This window comes from Theropithecus gelada, chromosome 10 (genome assembly GCF_003255815.1).
Source record: "Theropithecus gelada isolate Dixy chromosome 10, Tgel_1.0, whole genome shotgun sequence".
NCBI classification, from domain to species: Eukaryota; Metazoa; Chordata; class Mammalia; order Primates; family Cercopithecidae; genus Theropithecus; species Theropithecus gelada.
The window spans coordinates 6866167-6891693 of NC_037678.1; the positions used below are offsets into that span (position 1 = coordinate 6866167).

The following is a 25527-nucleotide window of genomic DNA, read 5'->3' on the forward strand; positions in this document are numbered from 1 at the left end:
AAAGAACATTTCCCACATCTGTTAATTTAGACATGTATCTTTGTTTTTAAAGTCTGTGTAGCATTTCATAGGCTTGATGAACCATTCATTTATAAAATTCATCTTCTATGAATGGGCATTTAGATTGTTTCATTTTTTTCTCTTATAAAGAAAAGTGCAGAAAATATCCTTATTCCTGTGAATTCGGTGAGTGGCCCTATTATTCTATGAGTACAAAGCTCTAGAAAAGGATTTAAGCATATTCAAGTACCAAGTTTTTATACACAAGCCAGAACTGGTTCTTATTATTCCCTTTACTCCTTGCCTATTTGACAAGTAGAAAAAAAAGTTAACTTGTTTTAATTAGACTTTAAAAATTATCAATGAGCTTGAGTAGTCCATATATTTATTGGATGCTTTAAAATTCTTTTTATGTGAATTATCTGTCTATAACCTTAGTCTACTGTTCTATTGGATGTTTATTTTATTGATTCATAAGAGCCACTCATATATTATGAAAATTAACCTGTATTTCTTATGGATATTAACAATAGTTCTTCTCCGCTCATTATTTTTTCACGTTAACTTGTGGCTTCTTTTTTAACCAAACAAAAATCAAGTATTTATGTTGTCAGACTTATCCTTTATTTAAATAAATTCTGGCTTTAGTGTTTTCCTTGGCAAGGCTTTCTCACACAGAGATTATGTAGTATGTAACAGTCATCTTAATTTTCTTCTATTTTTATGGTTTTATTATTCTATTTAGTGTACATTTCACTCTATCTAGTGTTTATCCTAGAGTAAGATAGTGAGTAGATGATTACTTTCACTTTTTCCAAAATGTTTAGCCAGTTATTTCAACACCATTAATCAGATGGTTCATCATTTTCTTGGTTTATTCAAGCCTTACTTTTTTTACCAAACAGGTAATGATTAAAATGTAACAATATTTAAATGTTTAACCTTTGACAGTGTTGATAAGCTAAAGCTATTTTGTTTCAATAGAGGTCTCATTGGAGAATCAACAAGCCAAAAATTCCAAAAAGGAACGTTTGCTCAGTTCTGCATCATCTGAAGATACCTGGAGAAACTACTCCTTGGATGAAATTGAGAGGAACTTTTGTCTAGAAGTAAGATGTTTTCCTAAGCCACAGTTACCTACAGAGTAAACACAGCAAAGTAGACAATATGGAAAACTATTAGGTTTACACATTATTTCTAAAATTTGTTTCGATCCTACCTATGTCTCCCCCAATACTGAGACCCCTCCTACCTCCCAATAACAGCAATACATTGATGATCGATAATAGTGATGGTGATGTGAAATTAATTTTTAAGTACATCCTTTGTGCTACTCACATACTAACTCTAATAAGACATATAAAGAAATAATGCAACTTTATAGAGTAACGTAAAGGAAAACATGAATAAGTAAAGAATTCTTTTCTGATTCTTGGATTGGAAGATTTAGTATTAATGCCCGTTGTTCCTATATTAGGATATATATTTTTTCTTTTGAAAAATTATAATAGAGGACTTACTCTACACATATAAATTATTTTATTAAGGCATAATAATTAAGACAATATGGCATTGGTGCAGCAATGGACATTCAAATGGATTTAAAAGGATAGTTGGCTAATGAACCACTCTTTATATGTGAACTTAGCCTGTGATGTGAAGCATTTCAATAAAGTGTAGTGAGAGAGGCTTATTTGGTAATTATTATTGAGATAATTTGCTATCCAGCCATTTTGGGGAATGAATCTTATAACCTTCCACTCTTCACCAAAAATAAATACTATCCTCATCAACGATTTAAATTTAAGTAATGCGGGTAAACATTTGTTAATCTTGAAATTTAGAATCTCTTATAAGCATGAAGTAAAGCCCAAAAGCCTTAAAGAAAAAGACTGATAAAATTTAACTTCAGAAAAATGAAAAATCCTTTATACAGCAAAACTTTGTATAAACATATGATAAACTTGGCACAATATGTGCAACATACATGACAGATGAATAATTCCCAACATTCATAAAACTTTTACATATTATTAATATAAATGTTCAATAGATGGATGTCAATGCAAGAAGAACTCACAAGGCCAGTGTCGATAAGATTGTTGGAGAAGTGAGCACTGTCATGTCTGTGGGTAATTTGGTTAAATTTGTTTTCTCTAGTTGTTGTTAATGACTTTCTTGTTTTCGTAAAAACATGACCATTGCAAAAAAAATGTAAGCGATTCTAAAAAGTACAAAGAAGAAAGTAATAAACTATTCACAATCCACCACCCAGAAAGAATCAAAGGCAACATTTGGTGAACATAATTCTGGACCTCTCTTTATTCATGTATGGAAGGACGGCTGCATCAGTGGGTAGGTGGAGACATAGATAGAAATAATTTTATAAGAAGAGGATCATACTCCTTTTTAAAAATAAAACGTATTTAATTTAAATTTCCCAGAAGAAAAGGAAATGTGACCGTCACCATCATAATTAACGCTTTTCTGGGATGTTGCCTGTGCTTTCCTGGTGGTCTGTTCAGTCTTCACAGGAGCCCCATGAGCAGCGAGTGCACTGTGATCATCCCAGCTGAGGACACTGTGGCACGAATAGGTTAAATGAGTCCAGCTGAGTCCTGGGGCTGAGTGTAAACAGCCCACACAGTGCAGGCATATCCTGCCCTTAACCCTGCAACACTGTCCTCAAGGGAAAGCGGAGACACTTCTGAACTCTGGGTGAACATTTCTTTCCCACAAGACATATGAAGTCCCCAAAGGGACTTTGAGGCGAGGTCCCCAAAGGGACTTTGAGGCGAGAAAAGAGATTTAAAAAGCTATGAAGAGCTGGAGAAACTATGTTTCTGAAGGATGTTTCCATTTCAGACAGTATAGGCTGGCTTTCTGCTATGAAACTCGAAGTGACGGGCACTGGTTTCTTCCTACGCCTCCCTCCCACCCCACCATTTTTGCTCTTTATAGTTTGTCCTTAGCTGAGTTTATAATATTTATATTCTGTTCCGTTGCCATCATTCCCCCTGTTGTTTTGACTTTGTTTGATATTTGCATGAATTTAATGTGCATCACGACAGTGCAGCACTGATCACAGTTTATCCCTCTCAGAGTCCTTTATTTTGATTTATTTTTTGGTTGGCTGGATTTCATTGTCAAGTAATTTCCTTAAGAAAGGCCCATGGGTGCCTTATTCCCTTTGTTTTTTTCATAGTTGAAACTATGTGCCTTTTGCTTTTATACTTGAACAGCAAGTTGGGTGGCTATAATCCTTCCATCATGCTTTCTTTTCCTTGTAATGTTGTAAATATTTTTTCCATTGTCTTCCAGCATTGGTTGTTGCTGTGAAAATAACCTGGGGTCAACCAGATTTCTTTCCCCCTTGTAGGTGGTTTCTTTTTTTACCTGGATTCCTGAAGCTTTTTTTTTTTTTTTTTTCCCTTGATCCTTGAAATTTACAAAGCAAAACGGAGCTATATCTTGGCATGGAGCATTTTGACAAAGTTTCCTGGAACACAGTGTGATGTACAGATTCAGTTCTTCCTTTGTTTCAGGAAAATCAATGTGGTGGCAAGCAATGGATACTGTGCCATAGTACTAAAATCATCTCCTCTCTCTCCCTTCCTCCTTCTTCCTTCCTTCCACAGTAGTCCCTGTTATCCTTATATTGGATCATCTTTGCCTCTCCTTGATAGCTGTCATCTTCTCTCAAGTTGATTTAATTCTTTTGTCCCTTTCCTCTGCTTCATTGAGATTCTTCCACGGCACTCCTTTAATACTAATTTAAATCTCATCCTTGCCTCTTATTCTTGCTGTGTCTAATTTATTAGTTCCTGTAATGGTGCTATTTTTGTTTTCTATTTTCTTAGCTTAGAAATATTCCTTCTCTTCTCAATGAAAATTTCTAAAAAGTTATTTTATCATTTTCAAGATTTTCTTTTAATTAATTGATTTTCTAATTTAGTTGCTTTTTGTGACATGAAATTTTTGCAGGGGATGTGTTCATATTCTTTCATATTCTGCCTTCTTCCGTTCTGGGTTCTTTGTCTTTGCCTGACCCTTCTTTCTCTTGTTCCCGTCATATGTTGGCATAGTTGCAAAACCATTTATTTTCATCCTGTTTGTACTCAGGATGAGATTCACTCATATTATGGGTATAGCCGTGTTATCATTTTCACTGCTGTACAGTTTCCCTTATCTAAATATTTTATAAGTTATACATTCTCCCTATGGATGGATATTTGGATTGCTTCCTGTTGTGTGCCAATCCAAACAGTGCCACCATAAGTGGTTGTAAGCTTAGGTTCTGGTCCACAGGTGCCAAGGCTTCTCTGGGAATTACACCTAGGAGTGGAGTTGTGAGCTGGGTTGTAGAGAACACGCCCCTCAGGCTCAATGTACGGTAGCCTATTGCTTGCCACTATATTGATTTACACTCCCACCAGAAGCACGTGAGCACTCCTGCCGTTCCACGTTCCCTCAGCACTTGATACTGCTAAGCTTGTACATTTCTGCCAGTCTGATGCAGATGAAATGCTATCTCAGCTATAATTTTTGTTTATTTCACTTTTTACTAATGTGTTAACAACTTTTTATATTTTATAACTTTTTATAACTTTTTGATAAAAATATATCCACTTTTAATAAATATTTATTGAGTGCCAACCACATGCCAATAATGTGCTTCATTCTAGATAATTATTTGTGAACAAAACAGATACGATCTCTGCTTGTGTAGAGATCACATTACCTTGTATCAGGGAGAGAGTTATTAAACTAGTAAAAAGTCATGAATACAATTTTTTTTAGTGGAATGATGAAAAAGACCAGGGTGTTATGAGAGAGAATAACAATAGGGACCTCATTTAGATTTAAGATCAAGGAAACATTTGTAAAAACTAAACATATGAAGATGGAAATTGGATGTACCCTTGGCTTTTCCATCAAGAATATGATGGTATGTGAAGGTGAGACTACCAGGTATTTTTATTTCCTTCTTTATACTTTGCTGAATTGCTTGCATTTTTTAAACAAAGGCTTGTACTTTCTATATAAACAGTAACAATGAAAATTTCTAAAAAGTTGTATTTGTCACAAAGACAGTATTTTGGTTTCATACCTTACCCTTTTTCTAAAAGCTCTTGATCATCGCAGAAACACTCTCCTGAAGAAAAAAAAGTATGGAAAACCAAATGTCATTAAGACATTAAAAATGGGTTTTATCAATCCAGTAACAGCACTGAGCCCCCGTTCCACGCCAGGCTCTTGCCTCTTGCTTCTCTCTGCAAGTCTTCCCCCAGGCATTGTGTCAGATGCAGCCCACCTCCCTGAAAGAGAGATGGACAAAGTTAGCTGCACTTTGGGTGAATGTTATGCAACTTTCTAAGAAGCTTAGGTCCTTTCTAATAAACTTAGATCGCTCAATATTTTTATTAAAGATGTTTCCCTTTAGATACCAATATTCCTATACACACTAAGGAACATTTAGTGATTCTGCTGCTTATTCCTTTAGTGGATCGAGATCCTTGTACATACATTTCCATGTTGCAGCAGCTCTTTAAGAAAGTAACCTTTTGTACCAAGTTGTTGGTGATTTTGTTTATCTTCTTATCCCAGTTAGCAGGAAAAAATTGAATTCAGACAAAGTGGGATGGTTGAAGATACTGGAGAATACTGTTATTACTCAATAATAAACAGCAGGAAAACCTTTGGAAATAAAACCAATCTTCACAGTATTTTTATGAGTCATATAAAAATCAGTGGTTAACCCACGTTACTGCATTTTAGAAGCCCCATAAGCAAGCTTGTTCACCCAGGTTCTTTGTAATTCCTCATTTAAAAAAAGAATGATTAAAGAAATGTCCAATGTATATTCTGTTTATGCAGTCCTTATATGACTAATTTTCCTTACTGTAAAAGCTACTTGTATTTTTAATAAAATATTACCAGCTTTTTTGTTTGATTGGCCTGACTTAATCAGGAGAAGCATAGCGTGGGCTCACAGTAGGGAAAAGCTTGAAAGGATATTAAGGAAGATGTATCAAACCGGCAGATCCAGCAAGTATTTTTAGCTCTGAAATTTGAGGTGGAGCTCTTCTATGTGCTGTTTTTCCCTGGGAAACGTGTCTGCCTTGTCACTTGAGTAGCTGTGACTGGGAATACTGTTTTGTAGTGAGCTCATCAATTAAACATTTGAAGTTCAGTACATGCCATAGTAACCTTTTTGATCAGTTTTTGGAGAGAAAAATGTGAAGAGGTTTTTGGTAAAAATAAAATGGTTGAATAGCTCCATGAAGTTGATATTTATGAATGCCACACTCTAATTTCAATTTATTACAGCTTTCAAAGTCCTATGAAAAGATTGAAAAGGCCCTCAGTGCAGGGGACCCCTGTAAAGGTGGCTACGTGTCTTTTAATTATCTAAAGATTGTCCTGGACACCTTTATATACCAAATACCAAGAAGAATTTTTATCCAGTTAATGAAAAGGTAAGAGTCTCATTGTTTCCTTGACATTTTTTCCCCAAACGTCAACCGTAAGAATAAGGCACAGCTTCGTTTATTTTTTATTAATGTTTTAGACTTTTTATTACTGAAAATTTAAAACGTATACAGAAGTAAAGAGAATAATATAGTGAATCCATGAATGTACCCACTACCCAGCTTCAACAGTGGTCAAATCTTGGCCAATTATTTCATTTGTATTCCTGCTCATTTTCTTCAACCCCAGATATTTCTGAAATAAATACCAGATAGCATATTTCCCTCTCTCTCTAAAAAATAAGAACTCTTTTTAGAAACAAGGTGAAAATACAGTTTTCACATCTAGTAGAGTTATCAATCATATTAATAAATATCCAGTCAAGGTTCAAATCTAACTGCTTGCCTCATGTTTTCTAATTTAAATTTATTTAAGTCAGGATCCAAATTAAGTCTGTAGTTACAACTGGTTGATTTATCACAATTCTTTTTAGAACTATAGCCCTCCTCTCCAGTTTTTAATTTTAGAAGTCATCTGGATTATTCGTTATGGGGACTTTCTTACAATCTGGATTTGACTGCTTGTAACCCACAGTGACATTTAACATGTTCCCTGTCTCCCTCCCCTAACTCCCTACCCTAAATTGATAGTTAGATATAGATGTACAGACCCATGTTCATTGTGTGTGTGTGGGGTGGGGGGAAGTACTTCATAGGTGGTGGCAAACATATATAGACTGTCTCTCTTTTCGTGATCTTATCAATCATTGTTGATCATACCTAGATCCATTCATTCACTGGAGATTGTAAAATGATGACATTCTGTGTCTATCGTTTCTTCTTCTCTTACTAGTTAGAGGACTTCTGTAATAACAACTTCCCCTCTCCAACTATTTGGTAACAACAAGACACAGTTAGTATAAGAGAGGCAAGATATCCTTGACTCTTTCTCTGCATTTCCTACTTTCCAAAATAATAAACTGGTTCCCTAGCATCCTCCAAAAGTGAACAATGAGTGGTTTTGTTTAAAATTATTTTTTCTTAATAATGATTATGGACTCATGACTTTAAACATATTTGTGTCTCAATTCATTACAGCTGTTATATTGATACTCAATTTGTTCCATCTTGGCCAGTGGGAGCATTTTCATGTTGGTTCCAACATCCTGTTGATGTGACCGGATAGTCTTTGACAACTTCCTTGCTTTCCTGGATGACAAACGTTCCAGGCTCTTCTTGTACATCCCTTGCCTGGGACCTGGCATGAGCCATTTCTCCAAGGATCCCTGTTCTATTCAATTTGAAATGGTATATGTAGACCACAATCTAGGTTAGGAATATTCTCTTTACCTGTTTTTCTGTCCAGGTAAGACAGAGAACCTTTTCTGGGGGGAAGTAGAGTAGAAGCTAATGGAAAGATTGTCCTGTCAAACTCTGGGTAATTGATAGGTGCCATGCAGGCTTCCTAGAAAGGAGAGGCATGAGAAAAGGGGATGGAAACTGTGGCATGAAGCTACAGCAGCTGGATCCATTCCCCGCAGCACCCCACTTTCCTTGCCAGCTCCCTTTATGTCCAGAGAGAATCACCATGTATGAATACTGTGGCTTTTAGAGTGAAAGCAAAGTTTGGCCCTAGGAGTAAATATTTCCATGGCTCAGAAAACAGCTCTTTTGTTCTGTCTACACATGGTGACATTTTTCAGGAATTACTTTCTTGGATCACTAAAATTTATGCGACCATTTCTTCTTATCTCATTTTCAAAATTATGCAAATAATAATTTAATAGCAATAATAAAAATTAAAAGCAGATAGTCACCATCCATCTTACCTAACAAATTTACTATTTTCATTGTTCCACATTCTCTTCCATTTTTCTATTCACACACAAATATAATCTTTACATATTTGTAATCAGAGTGCATCACAGTTTTATATTGTGTTTTTTAAAATAGAAATGCATATTATAGACATTTTTCATATTGGCTTCATAGTCTTCAAAATTATAATTGTAATGAATGCATACAATGTCATTCAGCTAACATTTGTTGAGTGCCTTTCTGTATCAGACATGGTGGTAGATGCTAAAAATGAAGAAATAAGGTTGGGCACAGTGGCTCATACATGTAATCCCAGCATTTTGGGAGGCCGAGGCAGGCAGATGACCTGAGGTCAGGAGTTCGAGACCAGCCTGGCCAACAAGGTGAAACTCCATTTCTACTAAATATACAAAAATTAGCCAGGCATGGTGGCGGGCACCTATAATCCCAGCTACTTGGGAGGCTGAGGCAGGAGAATCGCTTGAACCCAGGAGGCGGAGGTTGCAGTGAGCTGAGATCACACCACTGCACCCCAGCCTGGGTGACAGAGCGAGACTCTGTCTCAAAAAATGAAGAAATAAATAACAAATTGTCCCAAGCCAGAAAGACTTGCCAGAGTGATATCTATGAAGAATATGATGGGTGCATAGAATGCGTGTTTTGGGGGTTGAGGGTGGCCAGGGCTGAGGTGTTCTTATAACTTGTTCTATCCAGGGACCTAGGGATTTCTGAGTCTCTTTTTTGCATTCACCCTGAATTCCCAGTGGAATAGGTTACTGGAAACCATAGCAGAGTGAACACTCAAGTGCTAATATCATGAATGTTGTATTATATACCGTTCTCCTGGTACACATATCTGGAAGTACAGATTTGTCATATCTTCCTGGTCAACTGTTCCCTTTACTATTATATCATAGCCCTTTTATGCCTATGAATGCCTTTTGTGGTCTATCTTATCTGCTATTGAATTATAACAGTTTTAATTAGTATTTGTCAGGTATATCTTTTTCCAACTTTTTACTCTTTTATTGTGATAATTTAGGCATTTCTTATTAAATAGCATATATCTATTTTTTTAAAAATTCCAAAATTAACATCTTTGCTTTTTTAACTGTCAAGTTTAGTCTGTTTTCATTTATTGTGGTTAATATGTTTGGATTCTTCCCCCTACCTCTTATTTTGTACTATTATTTCTCCTGCTCTTTCTTCTTTTTTCTTTATTCCTTGTCTTTCTTGTTTGGTATTGGCTAAGTTTTCCTTTTTTTTGAGACAGAGTCTCACTCTGTCACCCAGCTGGAGTGCAGTGGCGTGATCTCAGCTCACCACAGCCTCTGCCTCCTGGGTTCAAGCAATTCTCCTGCCTCAGCCTACCAGGTAGCTGGGATTACCGGCATGTACCACCATGCCCAGCTAATTTTTGATTTTCAGTAGAGACAGGGTTTCGCCATGTTGGCCAGGCTCGTCTCAAACTCCTGACCTCAGGTGATCTGCCCACCTCAGCCTCCCAAAGTGCTGGGATTACAGGCGTGAGCCACTGTGCCTGGCCAACGTTCTTTTTTGTTTGTTTGTTTGTTTTCTTTATCACTCTTTTTTTTTCCTTCCACCATTTTAAGACTTAAATATCTTATTTCTATTCTCATAGTGGTTTTCCTTAGAATTTTCTTGTGTTCTAAACTTATAAAGTCTAAAGTTAATCAGTATTTCTACTGTCTTGAATGAAAAAGCACCTTCACCTTCCGTTTTGTCATTGACGTGGGCTTTGCTTCTGCCTGGTTTTGATGGGACCTGCGTTCATGACTGTTGTTTTTTTGACTCATGCCTGTTTAGGTTTCCCCATGATTACCGTTTGTTTGCTCATCACTGCCTCACAAACCTCACTCCTTTCTTCTGGAGTCAGTTTCCTGAGGTGTATCCTTTGGTAATCCTTTTGGCAAGGTCCTGTGAGTGTTTAGTTCAGTCTTTGTTTTCAGAAATATCTTCATTTTGCCCTACTCTTTAATGAAAATGTAGCAGGGAACAGAATTCTTGTTTGAGAATTATCTCCTCTTAGTACCACGAAGGTGCTCTTCACGGTCTTCTGGCCTCTGCTGTTGCTATGAGGTTCTGCTGTTTGTCTGTCATTCCTTTATAGGTGATTTCTTATTTAAGATTTTGTTTCTTTTGGTTACTTTACAGTTTCCCTGCCATGTATCTTGGTATAGATGTCTATTTAACCTTCCCACACTCCTGCTATTGCAATCTGAGAATTTGTATTTTTCAGAGTTTTTGAACGTTCTCAGCTATGATTCTTTGAATATTGTCTCCACCCCATTCTCACTGGTCTTTTCTTCTGGAACTCCTATTACATTACATAAATATTGGGTCTTCCCATTTCATTCTTCATGTCTCTTAAACTGTCTTTTGTATTTTTCTTGTCTTTATCTCTTGGCTGCATTTTGGCTATTTTTCTAGGATCGATTTTGGTTCACTGCTATGCCAAATCTACTCCCAGTCTTGCACAATCACAAGTTTTCTAACCCCAAATGGGCATTAAAACTGTATTCCCTTTGAGCCTACACTAGATTTCAGGGTTGCTGTTAACACATACGGGCTTGATAAAGCCTTGGGCTCTTGTTGCAACAGCTCACGTTCTTACTGTCCTTGACTTGGGTCCTTCCTTGCTCCTAATACGTATGGATTTCCCTTTCTTGGTTTCCACTTCAGCTCTGAATTTAAAATCATTTTGTTGATAGATTTATTCCAGTCTTTTTACTTATTTATTTATTCCACAGACTGGAGGGAGGTCCAGTGTTGCCAAAGGCCTCCTTTAATGTGTTCATGCTGGCTGGGAAGTTAGCAATGCCTCTTATAGTAAACAGAACTGAGATGAACCTTCGAGGGCTAAATAGGAGTTTCTGACACGGACACATTGGAAAAAGGCATTCCATCCAGAGAAAGCAAACAGCGCTTTCAAAAGAGCTGGTTTGATTGGATCATGATCAATTGTTTGGGCACTTTATACATCAGACTATTTAACTGTTTGACTGCCAACTGGGCCTTTAGGTTCTTTATAATTTTGCATATGTTTGCCCAGTCAGTCAGTAAATAATTCTTGAGCAATTATTATATACCAGGCACTGTGCTAGACACCAAAGACTCATTGGAGAATAAGAAAGACATGATAGGTGCCCTCAAAGAACTGTGCCTGCTGGTGGGGGAGACCAGTACAAAGCAAACCTATGAATGATGAGCTAGAATATGCAATGTGATTCGTACTGGAAGGAATCAGCAGGGGACTACAATGGAGAATAACAAAGAGGAACTGCTTCTAATTCAGTGTTCTGGAAAGGCTTCTATGAAAAGGTGAGAGGCAGGAGGAGCAGCCACAGGAAGAATAGTGGGAGGAACCTCCCAGGAGCAAGCCCCCGGATCCAAGGACTGCCCCAGGTGGTGTGTTCTGGGGCTTGGCAGAAGCCAGTGTTCCTGGAGCCAAGTTGGCAATTAAAAAATATTTTCTATTTCTTCATGATTCAGTCTCAGAAGGTTGTATATGTCTAGTTTTTTTCATTTATTCTAGGTTATTCAATTTTTTGGCATATAATTGTTCATAGTAGTCTCATATGATCCTTTGTATTTCTGTGGTATCAGTTATAATATCTCCTCTTTCATTTCCTTTTATCTTAGTCTAGGTAAAGATTTGTTTATTTTGTTTATCTTTTCAAAAAACCAACCCTTACCTTTGTTGGTCTTTTGTTTTTCTAGTCTCTAGGTATCTTATTTCTGCTTTGATCTTTACTATTTCTTTCCTTCACTGGCTTAGTTTGCTCTTTTTTTCTATTTCCTTGAGGCATAAGTTTCAGTTGTTTATTTGGGATCTTCTTGTTTGGTGTAGGCATTTATTGGTATAAACTTTCCTCTTAGAATTGCTTTTGCTGCATCCCACATATTTTAGTATATTGTGCTTCCACTTTCGTTTGTCTTAAGATATTTTAAAATTTCCACCGTAATTTCTTTTTTTTGTTTGTTTGTTTTTTGATTATACTTTAAGTTCTAGGGTACATGTGCACAACGTGCAGGTTTGTTACATATGTATACATGTGCCATGTTGGTGTGCTGCACCCATTAACTCGTCATTTACATTAGGTATATCTCCTAATACTATCCCTCCCCTCCTCCCCACAATAGGACCCGGTGTGTGATGTTCCCCTTCCTGTGTCCAAGTGATCTCATTGTTCAATTCCCACCTATGAGTGAGAACATGCGGTATTTGGTTTTCTGTTCTTGCGATAGTTTGCTGAGAATGATGGTTTCCAGCTGCATCCATGTCCCTACAAAGGACACGAACTCATCCTTTTTTATGGCTGCATAGTATTCCATGGTGTATATGTGGCACATTTTCTTAATCCAGTCTGTCACTGATGGACATTTGGGTTGATTCCAAGTCTTTGCTATTGTGAATAGTGCCGCAATAAACATACGTGTGCATGTGTCTTTATAGCAGCATGACTGACAATCCTTTGGGTATATCCCCAGTAATAGGATGGCTGGGTCAAATGGTATTTCTAGTTCTAGATCCTTGAGGAATTGCCACACTGTTTTCCACAATGATTGAACTAGTTTACAATCCCACCGACAGTGTAAAAGTGTTCCTATTTCTCCACATCCTCTCAAGCACCTGTTGTTTCCTGATTTTTTAATGATTGCCATTCTAACGGTGTGAGATGGTATCTCATTGTGGTTTTGATTTGCATTTCTCTGATGGCAAGTGATGATGAGCATTTTTTCATGTGTCTGTTGGCTGTATGAATGTCTTCTTTTGAGAAGTGTCTTTTCATATCCTTTGCCCACTTTTTGATGGGGTTGTTTGTTTTTTTCTTGTAAATTTGATTGAGTTCTTTATAGGTTCTGGATATTAGCCCTTTGTCAGATGAGTAGATTGCAAAAATTTTCTCCCATTCTGGCGGTTGCCTGTTCACTCTGATGGTAGTTTCTTTTGCTGTGCAGAAGCTCTTTAGTTTAATTAGATCCCATTTGTCAATTTTGGCTTTTGTTGCTGTTGCTTTTGGTGTTTTATACATGAAGTCCTTGCCCATGCCTATGTCCTGAATGGTATTACCTAGGTTTTCTTCTAGGGTTTTTATGGTTTTAGGTCTAACATTTAAGTCTCTAATCCATCTTGAATTAATTTTCGTATAAGGAGTAAGGAAAGGATCCAGTTTCAGCTTTCTACTTATGGCTAGCCAATTTTTCCAGCACCATTTATTAAATAGGGAATCCTTTCCCCATTTCTTGTTTTTGTCAGGTTTGTCAAAGATCAGATGGCTGCAGATGTGTGGTATTATTTCTGAGGGCTCTGTTCTGTTCCATTGGTCTATATCTCTGTTTTGGTACCAGTACCATGCTGTTTTGGTTACTGTAGCCTTGTAGTATAGTTTGATGTCAGGTAGCATGATGCCTCCAGCTTTGTTCTTTTGGCTTAGGATTGTCTTGGCAATGCAGGGTCTTTTTTGATTCCATATGAACTTTAAAGCAGTTTTTTCCAATTCTGTGAAGAAAATCATTGGTAGCTTAATGGGGATGGCATTGAATCTATAAATTACCTTGGGCATTATGGCCATTTTCACAATATTGATTCTTCCTATCCATGAGCATGGTATGTTCTTCCATTTGTTTGTGTCCTCTTTTATTTCACTGAGCAGTGGTTTGTAGTTCTCCTTGAAGAGGTCCTTTACATCCCTTGTAAGTTGGATTCCTAGGTATTTTATTCTCTTTGAAGCAATTGTGAATGGGAGTTCATTCATGATTTGGCTCTCTGTTTGTCTGTTACTGGTATATAAGAATGCTTGTGAATTTTGCACATTGATTTTGTATCCTGAGACTTTGCTGAAGTTGCGTATCAGCTTAGGGAGATTTGGGGCTGAGACAGTGGGTTTTTCTAAATATACAATCATGTCATCTGCAAGCAGGGACAATTTGACTTCTTCTTTTCCTAACTGAATACCCTTTATTTCTTTCTCTTGCCTGATTGCCCTAGCCAGAACTTCCAACACTATGTTGAATAGGAGTGGTGAGAGAGGGCATCCCTGTCTTGTGCCAGTTTTCAAAGGGAATGCTTCCAGTTTTTGCCCATTCAGTATGATATTGGCTGTGGGTTTGTCATAAATAGCTCTTATTATTTTGAGATACTTTCCATCAATACCAAATTTATTGAGTTTTTAGCATGAAGGGCTGTTGAATTTTGTCAAAGGCCTTTTCTGCATCTATTGAGATAATCATGTGGTTTTTGTCTTTGGTTCTGTTTATATGCTGGATTACGTTTATTGATTTGCATATGTTGAACCAGCCTTGCATCCCAGGGATGAAACCCACTTGATCATGGTGGATAAGCTTTTTGATGTGCTGCTGGATTCTGTTTGCCAGTATTTTATTGAGGATTTTTGCATCGATGTTCATCAGGGATATTGGTTCATCAGGGATATTGGTCTTTTTTTGTTGTATCTCTGTCAGGCTTTGGTATCAAGATGATGTTGGCCTCATAAAATGAGTTAGGGAGGATTCCCTCTTTTTCTGTTGATTGGAATAGTTTCAGAAGGAATGGTACCAACTCCTCCTTGTACCTCTGGTAGAATTCGGCTGTGAATCCGTCTGGTCCTGGACTTTTTTTGGTCGATAGGCTATTAATTATTGCCTCAATTTCAGAGCCTGCTATTAGTCTATTCAGGGATTCAACTTCCTTCTGGTTTAGTCTTGGGAGAGTTCAAGTGTCCCAGAAATTATCCATTTCTTCTAGGTTTTCTAGTTTATTTGCGTAGAGGTTTTTATAGTATTCTCTGATGGTAGTTTGTATTTCTGTGGGGTCGGTGGTGATATCCCCTTTATCATTTTTTATTGCGTCTATTTGATTCTTCTCTCTTCTCTTCTTTATTAGTCTTGCTAGCAGTCTATCAATTTTGTTGATCTTTTCAAAAAACCAGCTCCTGGATTCATTGATTTTTTTGGAGGGTTTTTTGTGTCTCTATCTCCTTCAGTTCTGCTCTGATCTTAGTTATTTCTTGCCTTCTGCTAGCTTTTGAATGTGTTTGCTCTTGCTTCTCTAGTTCTTTTAATTTTGATGTTAGGGTGTCAATTTTAGATCTTTCCGGCTTTCTCTTGTGGGCATTTAGTGCTATAAATTTCCCCCTACACACTGCTTTAAATGTGTCCCAGAGATTCTGGTATGTTGTATCTTTGTTCTCATTGGTTTCAAAGAATATCTTTATTTCTGCCTTCATTTCGTTATGTACCCAGTAGTCATTCAGGAGCAGGTTATTCAGTTTCCATGTAGTTGAGCGGTTTTGATTAAGTTTCTTGGTCCTGAGTTCTAGTGTGATTGCACTGTGGTCTGAGAGACAGTTTGTTATAATTTCTATTCTTTTACATTTGCTGAGGAGTGCTTTACTTCCAACTATGTGGTCAATTTTGGAATAAGTGCGATGTGGTGCTCAGAAGAATGTATTTTCTGTTGATTTAGGGTGGAGAGTTCTGTAGATTTCTATTAGGTCTGCTTGGTGCAGAGTTGAGTTCAATTCCTGGATATCCTTGTTAACTTTCTGTCTCGTTGATCTATCTAATGTTGACAGTGGGGTGTTAAAGTCTCCCATTATTATTGTATGGGAGTCTAAGTCTCTTTGTAAGTCTCTAAGGACTTGCTTTATGAATCTGGGTGCTCCTGTATTGGGTGCATATATATTTAGGATAGTTAGCTCTTCCTAATGAGTTGATCCCTTTACCATTATGTAATGGCCTTCTTTGTCTCTTTCGATCTTTGATGGTTTAAAGTCTGTTTTATCAGAGACTAGGATTGCAACCGCTGCTTTTTTTTGTTTTCCATTTGCTTGGTAGATCTTCCTCCATCCCTTTATTTTGAGCCTATGTGTATCTCTGCATGTGAGATGGGTCTCCTGAATACAGCAAACTGATGGGTCTTGACTCTTTATCCAGTTTGCCAGTCTCTGTCTTTTAATTGGACCATTTAGTCCATTTACATTTAAGGTTAATATTGTTACGTGTGAACTTGATCCCTGTCATTATGATATTAGCTGGTTATTTTGGTCACTAGTTGATGCAGTTTCTTCCTAGCATCGATGGACTTTACATTTTGACATGTTTTTGCAATGGCTGGTATCTGTTGTTCCTTTCCATGTTTAGTGCTTCCTTCAGGATCTCTTGTAGGGCAGGCCTGGTGGTGACAAAATCTCTAAGCATTTGCTTGTCCGTAAAGGATTTTATTTCTCCTTCACTTATGAAACTTAGTTTGGCTGGATATGAAATTCTGGGTTTAAAATTCTTTTCTTTAAGAAAGTTGAATATTGGCCCCCACTCTCTTCTGGCTTGGAGAGTTTCTGCCGAGAGATCTGCTGTTAGTCTGATGGCCTTCCCTTTGTGTGTAACCTGACCTTTCTCTGTGGCTGCCCTTAACATTTTTTCCTTCATTTCAACTTTGGTGAATCTGACAATTATGTGTCTTGGAGTTGCTCTTCTCGAGGAGTATCTTTGTGGCATTCTCTGTATTTCCTGAATTTGAATGTTGGCCTGCCTTACTAGGTTGGGGAAGTTCTCCTGGATGATATCCTGCAGAGTGTTTTCCAACTTGGTTCCATTTTCCCCGTCACTTTCAGGCACACCAATCAGATGTAGATTTGGTCTTTTCACATAATCCCATATTTCTTGGAGGCTTTGTTCATTTCTTTTCACTCTTTTTTCTCTACACTTCTCTTCTCGCTTCATTTCATTCATTTGATCTTCAATCGCTGATACTCTTTCTTCCAGTTGATTGAGTCACTTACTGAAGCTTGTGCATTTGTCACGTAGTTCTCGTGTTATGATTTTCATCTCTATCAGTTCTTTTAAGGTCTTCTCTGCATTGATTATTCTAGTTATCCATTCGTCCATTCTTTTTTCAAGGTTTTTAGTTTCTTTGCACTGGTTACGTAGTTCCTCCTTTAGCTCTGAGAAGTTTGATCAACTGAAGCCTTCTTCTCTCAACTCATCAAAGTAATTCTCCGTCCAGCTTTGTTCCATTGCTGGTGATGAGCTGCATTCCTTTGAAGGGGGACATACGCTCTGATTTTTTGAATTTCCAGCTTTTCTGCTCTGCTTTTTCCCCATCTTCGTGGTTTTATCTGCCTTTGGTCTTTGATGATGGTGACGTACTGTTGGGATTTTGGTGTGGGTGTCCTTTCTGTTTGTTAGTTTTCCTTCTAACAGTCAGGACCCTCAGCTGTAGGTCTGTTGGAGTTTGCTTGAGGTCCACTCCAGACCCTGTTTGCCTGGGTATCAGCAGCGGAGGCTGCAGAAGATAGAATATTGCTGAACAGTGAGTGTTGCTGTCTGATTCTTGCTCTGAAAGCTTCGTCTCGGGGTGTACCCTGCCATGTGAGGTGTGAGGTGTCAGTCTGCACTTAGTGGGGGATGTCTCCCAGTTAGGCTACTCAGGGGTCAGGGACCCACTTGAGCAGGCAGTCTGTCCGTTCTTAGATCTCAACCTCCGTGTTGGGAGATCCACTGCTCTCTTCAAAGCTGTCAGACAGGGGCATTTACCTCTGCCGAGGTTTCTGCTGCTTTTTGTTTAGCTATGCCCTGTCCCCAGAGGAGGAGTCTACAGAGGCAGGCCGGCCTCCTTGAGCTGTGGTGGGCTCCACCCAATTCGAGCTTCCCAGTGGCTTTGTTTGCCTACTTAAGCCTCAGCAATGGAGGGCACCCCTCACTGCCACCTTACAGTTAGATCTCAGACTGCTGTGCTAGCAATGAGGGAGGCTCTGTGGGTGTGGAACCCTCTGGGCCAGGTGTGGGATATAATCTCCTGGTGTGCCGTTTGCTAAGACCCTTGGTAAAGCGCAGTATTAGGGTGGGAGTTACCCAATTTTCCAGGTGTTGTGTGTCTCAGTTTCCTTTGGCTAGGAAAAGGAATTCCCTTCCCCCTTGTGCTTCCCAGGTGAGGCGATGCCTCGCCCTGCTTCGGCTCTCACCGGTCGGGCTGCATCCACGGACCAGCGCCAACTGTCTGACATGCCCCAGTCAGATGAACCCGGTACCTCAGTTGAAAATGCAGAAATCGCCCGTCTTCTGTGTCACTCACGCTGGGAGCTGGAGGCTGGAGCTGTTTCTATTTGGCCATCTTCCACTGTAATTTCTTTATTGTTTGTTGTTATTTATTTTCTATTGGTTGTCCAGGAGCATATTGTTTACTTTCCATGTATTTGTGATTTTTCTTTCAAAATTCCCCGTTATTGGTTTCTAGTTTTATATCACTGTGGTCAGAAAAGGTATGTGGTATGATTTCAGTCTTCTTAAATGTGCTAAGACTTGTCTTGTGGCCTACTATCTGATCTATCTGGAGAATGTTCTGTGTGCGCTTAAGATGAATGTATATTCTGTTGCTGTGAGATAGAATGTTCTGTATATTTATTAGATCTCCTTGGTCTAAAGTGTTGTTCAAGTCCAGTGTTTCCTTATTAATTTTCTGTCTGGATGATCTGTCCATTATTGAAAGGGGGGTATTTAAATCCCCTACTATTATTATATTGCAATCTGTCCCTCCCTTCAGATCCTGTAATATTTGCTTTCTATATTTAGGTGCTCTGATGTTAAGTGCATATAAATTTGTAATTATTAAAGCATCTTGATGAAGTGACCCCTGTATCATTATTTAATGTCCTTTGTTTCTTTTTACAATTTTTGACTTAAAGTCTATTTTGTCTGATGTAAGTATAGCTATCCTTTCTCTTTCGGTTTCCATTTGCATGGAATATCTTTTTCCGTCCCTTTACTTTTAGTCTATGTATGTCCTTAAAAGTGAGGCAAGTCTCCTGTGGGCAGCATAGAGTTGGTCACTCTATGTCTTTTTATTGGAGAATGTAATCCATTTACATCCATAGTAATTATGGATAGGGAAGAACTTACTACTACCATTTTGTTAACTGTTTTCTGGTTGTTTTGTAGGTACTTTATTTCTTTCTTCCTCTCTTGGTATGTTCTTTTGTGGTTTAATGGTTTTCTGTAATGGTATGCTTTCTATTTTTGTTTTGTGCGTCTACTATAGATTTTTGTTTTGTTGTTACCATGAGGCTTGCATAGAAATTTTATACTTGCATAGTCCATTTCATAATGATAACAACCTAACTTTGATTGCATACAGCACATCTACACTTTTATCCCCCTCATTTTATGTTTTTGATTTCAAAATTTACATAATCCTATGTATTTCTGGACAATTTATTCTAATTATAGTTGTTATTAGTAGTTCTGTCTTTTAAATTCCTTTTAAAATTCGTACTAAAGATACAGTCACTTTACACATCACCGTTTCAGTCCTAGAGTATTCTAAACATGACTGTGTAATATTTATACCACTGAGTTTTGTGTTTTTATAACTTTTATGTTAATAATTAGCAGCCTTTTGTTTCAACTTAAAGAACTCTCTTTAGCAATTCCTGTGAGGCAGGCTAGTAGTGATGAATTCCCTTAGCTGTTGTATGTCTGGGAAAGTTTTATTTCTCAATCATTTCTGAAAAACAGCTTTTCTGGGTGAAGTATTCTTGATTGTCAGGGTTTTTTTCCCCATTAACCATCTGAATGTATTATCCCACTCTCTCCTGTTTCTGTGGAGAAATCTGCTGATAGTCATGTTGGTACCTCTTTGTATGTGATATATTTTTTAATCTCTTGCTACTCTCAGGGTTTTTTCTTTGTATTTGATTTTTGATAGTTTGATTATTATGTTGTCTTGGCGACCTCCTCTTTGGGTTGAATTTCATTAGAGACCTCTGTGCTTCCTGTAACTTGGGAATACTGGTATCTATTCCCAAATTAGGAAAGTTTTCAGTCATTATTTCTTTAAATATGCTTTCTAGGCTTTTTTTCTTCTGCTTCTTGAATTTCTATTATGTATATATTAGGTCCTTTGATGGTGTCCCATAATTCCCATAGGTTTTTTTCATCCATTTTTATTCTTTTTTTCCTTTTGTTCCTCTGATTGGATAATTTCAAATGTTATCTTCAAGCTCATTGATTCCTTCTTCAGCCCAAATGAGCATGCTGTTGAAGCTTTTGGTTGCATTTTTTTTCAGTTCAGTTATTGTATTCTTCATCTCTAGGATTTCTATTTAGGTTTTAAAAATTGTTTCTATTTCTTTGTCAAACCTTTAATTTTGTTCATGTATTGCTTTCCAAGTTTTATTTTATTCTTTAGTCTTTGTATTCTTGTAGCTCACTGAACTTTAAGAGGATTATTCTGAATTCCTTGTCTATCATTTAATACATCATTCTTTCTTTAGGGTGCATTGTTTGAGCTTTGTTAGTTTATTTTGGAAGTGTCAAGATTTTTTGAGTCTGTTATCTTCTGTCATTGTGTTGGTATCCATGCATTCAAAGAGACAACCACCTTTTTTGGCTTTTACAGGTGTTCTTTGGCAGAGATAGACATTCATTATTCAGTCTAGCTTGTGATTCTGTATAGGACAGCTGGTAATGACCATGGGCAGACAGAGCTTGCTTTTGGGTGTTCTAGATGGCTGGGCTACTGTGTTGGCTCTAAGTTCAGGTGGGGCAGCCAAGCTGGGCTCAGTAATCAGGCTGAGCTGCTGGATGGACATTACAATTGCCTCAGATTGGGCTGGGCCACAGGGTAGATTTCCTGGCCACGTAGTACTGCTATTTCAGTTCAACAGTTGGACAGGGTTGCAGGAAGGGTCCCAGGGTTAGATGAAATTGCTGGTAGGGATGGATGGGAGCTGACACTTTACTCTAATAGAAATGCACAGTTTACGTTTGCCTTCCTGCCTATGTGGGTCCTTGGGGTGGGCTTTGAGGCTGGGCTGAATATTGTTTAAAGTACTGGGTATGGCATATCTAGCCTCTGCTCTTTGCTGAAATTCAACGTGGTAGTAATTTTCCTGCCTGGATAGGGTCTAAAAGCCCCAGGGTAGGGTCTAAGGCTGGTTTTGGAGGCTGGCCATCTATGGATTCAAGCCAAGTAGAACTTCTTTTTACTTCTGGGAGTTATCAGCTCAGCTTTTCAGGTGTGATATGCAGTTAGATGGTACCTCTGATTGGGCACCACTGTTGGCAGATACACAGAGCTCCCACTTTGTCTCCTTGCTTTGTTTCTACCTGACTCCAGATGGTCTAGCCATGCCATTTCCCTGTGTTGCCTTTGAGGTGAGATGGGAATGGGCTTCCTGGGAAGCATCTTGGAATGCCAGAAAACTGTGCGTCCACCTCCAGCTGCCTTTTCCCTCTGTAGAAACTGCTCTTCCTGGGAAACACTTTCTGTGTGGTACTTTATCGACTTAGGGGAATGCGGTTAAAACAAGACCATTTCTTCTACCTTTTTTATGTGCTTTTTTTTCTGTGAACCACACAAGTGATTCAGGCCTATTTCCAATTTGGGGTGTTTCCACCAAGGTGTTCCTGTCTGTGAAGGGTTGCTAGCTGAACTTTCTGTGAGGGAGTAGTGTAGCCTGAGACCGACAATTCTGTCATCTTGCTGACTTCACCTCTCCCTTTTATTATATTTTATAAGGACTGCCAAATTGTTCTCTCAAAAGAGTAGTGATTCACATTGCCATCAACATTATGTGAATGTTCTACTTTCATATTCTTCCCAGCATTGAATATTAACATTGTTTTAAAATATTGATAACTCATGAGGTGTAAAGTAGTGCCTTGTGATTGTTTTAATTTCTATTTCTCGTAGTGTCTGAGGCTGGACCTTCCCATGTACCTGGGCACTGACTGGGTCTCCTCTTCTCTTCACGTCCTAATTGATTAGTGGGACCCCCCCCCCTTGGTTAAGTTAATTTTGTCACCTTTTTGTTTAGTATTTTAAAATAATTAGATAATTATTAAAAGGTAACCCTTTTCTGTCATAAGTACTGCAGCTACTTTTCTTAGCCTGTTATTTCCCTTTCATTATATGATACCTCACTGTTTTGAAGTTTACATTTTAACATAATCAAATACATGCATCTTCTTCTGAATGTCTTTTATTGCTTAAGATCTGTAAATTCATCATTCTTACCCAGGCTTGATAACAAATCTGTGACTCTCCTTGTTTTTCTTATTGTTTAAAACAAAACAAAATACTTTATCCTAATATGAGGCAGGTGTCCAAATTAAAAAAAAATTTTTTTCCAAATAGATAATCTATTTTCCCACCATCATTTATTAAATAATATGTTATTTCCCCCATTGTTTTTAGTGTCTGTTTTGCCATATATTAAATTCTTATAAATAATTTGGTCCAATTTGTATTTTTTTATTCTGTTTCATCGATCTAAATTTCTGTTTTACATGGGCATTTCTATACAATGACCTGTCTACAATGGTCCATCCAATTGCCTTTTTATTTTCTTTTATGTTTTTACAGAGAACATTGAGTTCCTCATACGTTCAGAGTTATTTGTTTTTAACCTATTTCTTGAGTCTAGATGGTGATTGTTGAGAACTTATGACTAATAATGTCATCTCCTAAGAAAGCAGAATCTGCTGAATTCTGCCATGAAATATTGGACTAAGAACAATGAATTAGAGGAGGGGAATAGTGCTGTGCAGTGAGTGGTACTGGGGGTTGCCCTGGCCCACTGGGTAGCACTGTGTTTCTCTTTCTTTTGCTACCCTCTCAAGCCCCAGGGACAAAGTGGTGGAGTCAGAACACCTGGTATTACCAGAAGACAGCAAATCTATCTTTGCACTCAGAGGATCACAAAAAACATTCATCCATCTTCCAGATTTAGGTTTCATATTTTGTTGATTTACCAGGATGAGGCTATCTTTTATTGAAATAGACTGTTTTATTTATCTTATATTAAATTTCATATGTTTTGTATTTTAAAAATATTTAAGAGTTCATTTAAAAACCCGTGCACAAATATTTATAGTAGCTCTATTCATGATCACTTGAAACTGGAAAAAACTCAAACGTAATTCAGCAGATGAATTAATAAACAAACTGGTAAAGCTATGCAATGAAATATTTCTCATCAATAAAAAGGAATAAGCCATGTTGATATGCACAACATGGATGAATCTCATCAAAGACATTGTGCTAAGTGAAAGAAACCAGTCTCAAGGTGGCTACAGTAGGATTCTATTTGCAAGATATTCTGGAAAAGGCAAAACAATAAGGATGGAGAAAAAGCCAGTGATTTGCTAGGGTTGGAGGTGAGGGAAGGTGAGTCTCCACAGGTGCAGCACTAGGGGACTGTTCTGTTGTTCTGTCTCCTGAGTGTAGGAATCTGCATGAATCTACGCATGTGTTAAACTCATACAACTGTACACCAAGAGAAAAAGTCAGGCTTACTGCATTTTAACTTAAGAAGTACAATTTAAATATATGCCATAGGTTTTTTTTTTTTCTAAAGGCAAATAATACAAGAAAGAGTAAAGAAGGAAGTAAAATAAAATCTAAAATCTCATGCCTAACAAAGTGATTTGAGAGTGCCTATTCTTACCGTCCAATTTAAGAATGGATTGTACAAAAAACAGATATCTTTTTGAGCTTGATATTTTTAAAATATACAATATCTAGGGCTTAAATTTTAAACCCGAACAGCTTGGTAATGAGACATAAAAATCTAGATCGAAATAATATTTTAGACTTTAAAAGCTGTTTTCTCTGTGTGTATATGATCATGTGTGTAGTGTTTTCTTAATAAAAGGGTAGACGTTAATTGAACTGCTAACTTGACCCTTTGACTAACATGCTGTGCTTTTCAATGTTGCCTAGTTTTTCATATAAAATAGATCTGTCAAAAATAAAACCTGTGTTTAAATATGATGAGGTTTAAGGAAGAGTTGAGATGATGAAATAAATGAATGCTATAACTTGTAACTTACATATTCACCGGAGACCACACATCATCCTTCCATCATGTGAGCAGGTCTTCACTCACATTCTCCTGTTAAGAATATTCCCATTCACGCTGGTAACAATAGTAGCATGGCGGAAACCATGCAAACAGAAAAAATAAGCCATTTAGGCTAAATTATATGAAGTGTAGAAGCAAAACTCTGGGATATATTTTCAGTTATTACTGAAACCTTGGTAACCCACATGTTTAGGATCTCTTCTATTTATATGATATTTTGGAAAAGGAGAAAATATCAGTGGTTAACAGGGCTGTGGGTTAGGCAAGGGTGTGACTCCAAAGGAGAAACATGGGGAAGTCTTGGGGGTGATGGAATCATTCTGTATCCTTATCATGGTCTTCTTAATTTGGACATTACATTGGTCAGAGTCCAGGCAGCAGACAGATGGCACACTATAAAGAGTGACTGATGTGAGTTTATTAAAGGATCTTTTACCCAAGCGAAGACAGGTTCAAGTAAGGTCAGTAGTTGAGGAAGCATCTCAGGGATACAAACCGGGGGAAGCCAGGATCCCTCCCAGGCCTGAAGGGGCAAGAGAGGGAGCAGTTACTGAAATGAATGAGGACAGGGTTGCCCTCAGGAGATGAGGTCTTAGGGAGAAGAACATGACCATTGCCAAGCTGCTGCCCAGCAGGGCAGGAACTGGGGGAATAAGTAGTTCACCTTCTTTCTCCTCTCACCTTCCAACCTCCTGCTGGTGCCTCACACTGGCCAAAACCAACCGAAAGCCGAGAGTTCAGTTAAAGCAACCCACCCATGTGTCGTGCAGAGTAGATAACAGCAGAAAGTGGATCCAGATGAACAGATAAAGAATATCCAGTGCAGTCAAGCCCTCCTAGCCTCAGCATCCTTTTAGGAATGAAAACCTTGTATTCTCCAAAGAGGAGCTACTCAAAGCCCTGCCAGCTGCCCTGTTATTCCAGGGAGAGTCAATCCTGTTATGCCTCCACCCAGAATCTAAAATGTTCTTTTAACCAGTGCTTTTTGTATACGGCAGTGGAGGGAATAGGAAAACAGAAGCCACATTCAATTGAGCTGCTAAAACTCACATAATTGTAGGTGGTCATGAGATCTAGGTTGATAATTGTAATGCCCTTCCTCCACTTCCCATTCTATGTCTCCCTTTCTCTGTCAGCATCTTTGCTGGGCAGCATTGTTCACCTGGTGAGTTACCCACCTTTCCTTGGGGAACTCAGTCCTTGGGGTTCTCTTTATTGAGCAGCCACAGCTGGGTGAAGGCATATAATGCATCCTGAAGCACAGCACCCTAACTTCACAGGACATTTCCTCTTAGCCAGTTCTGTAATTGAGTCATCAGCAAAGTATTCAACCATTCTATGATGTCACCTAT

At 38.0% G+C, this 25527-nt stretch overlaps 1 protein-coding gene across 4 annotated transcripts in view; it reads left to right on the forward strand.

Moving 5' to 3' along the window:
* The window catches only part of EFCAB6 (EF-hand calcium binding domain 6), a 313426-nt gene that overhangs the window by 103000 nt on the left and 184899 nt on the right, over positions 1-25527 (forward strand). For all 4 annotated transcript variants that reach the window (XM_025399951.1, XM_025399955.1, XM_025399953.1 and 1 more), the window contains 2 exons: positions 985-1109; positions 6331-6479. In XM_025399951.1, the coding sequence (XP_025255736.1) occupies positions 985-1109; positions 6331-6479 (274 nt within the window). The remainder of the gene's footprint in view (positions 1-984; positions 1110-6330; positions 6480-25527) is intronic.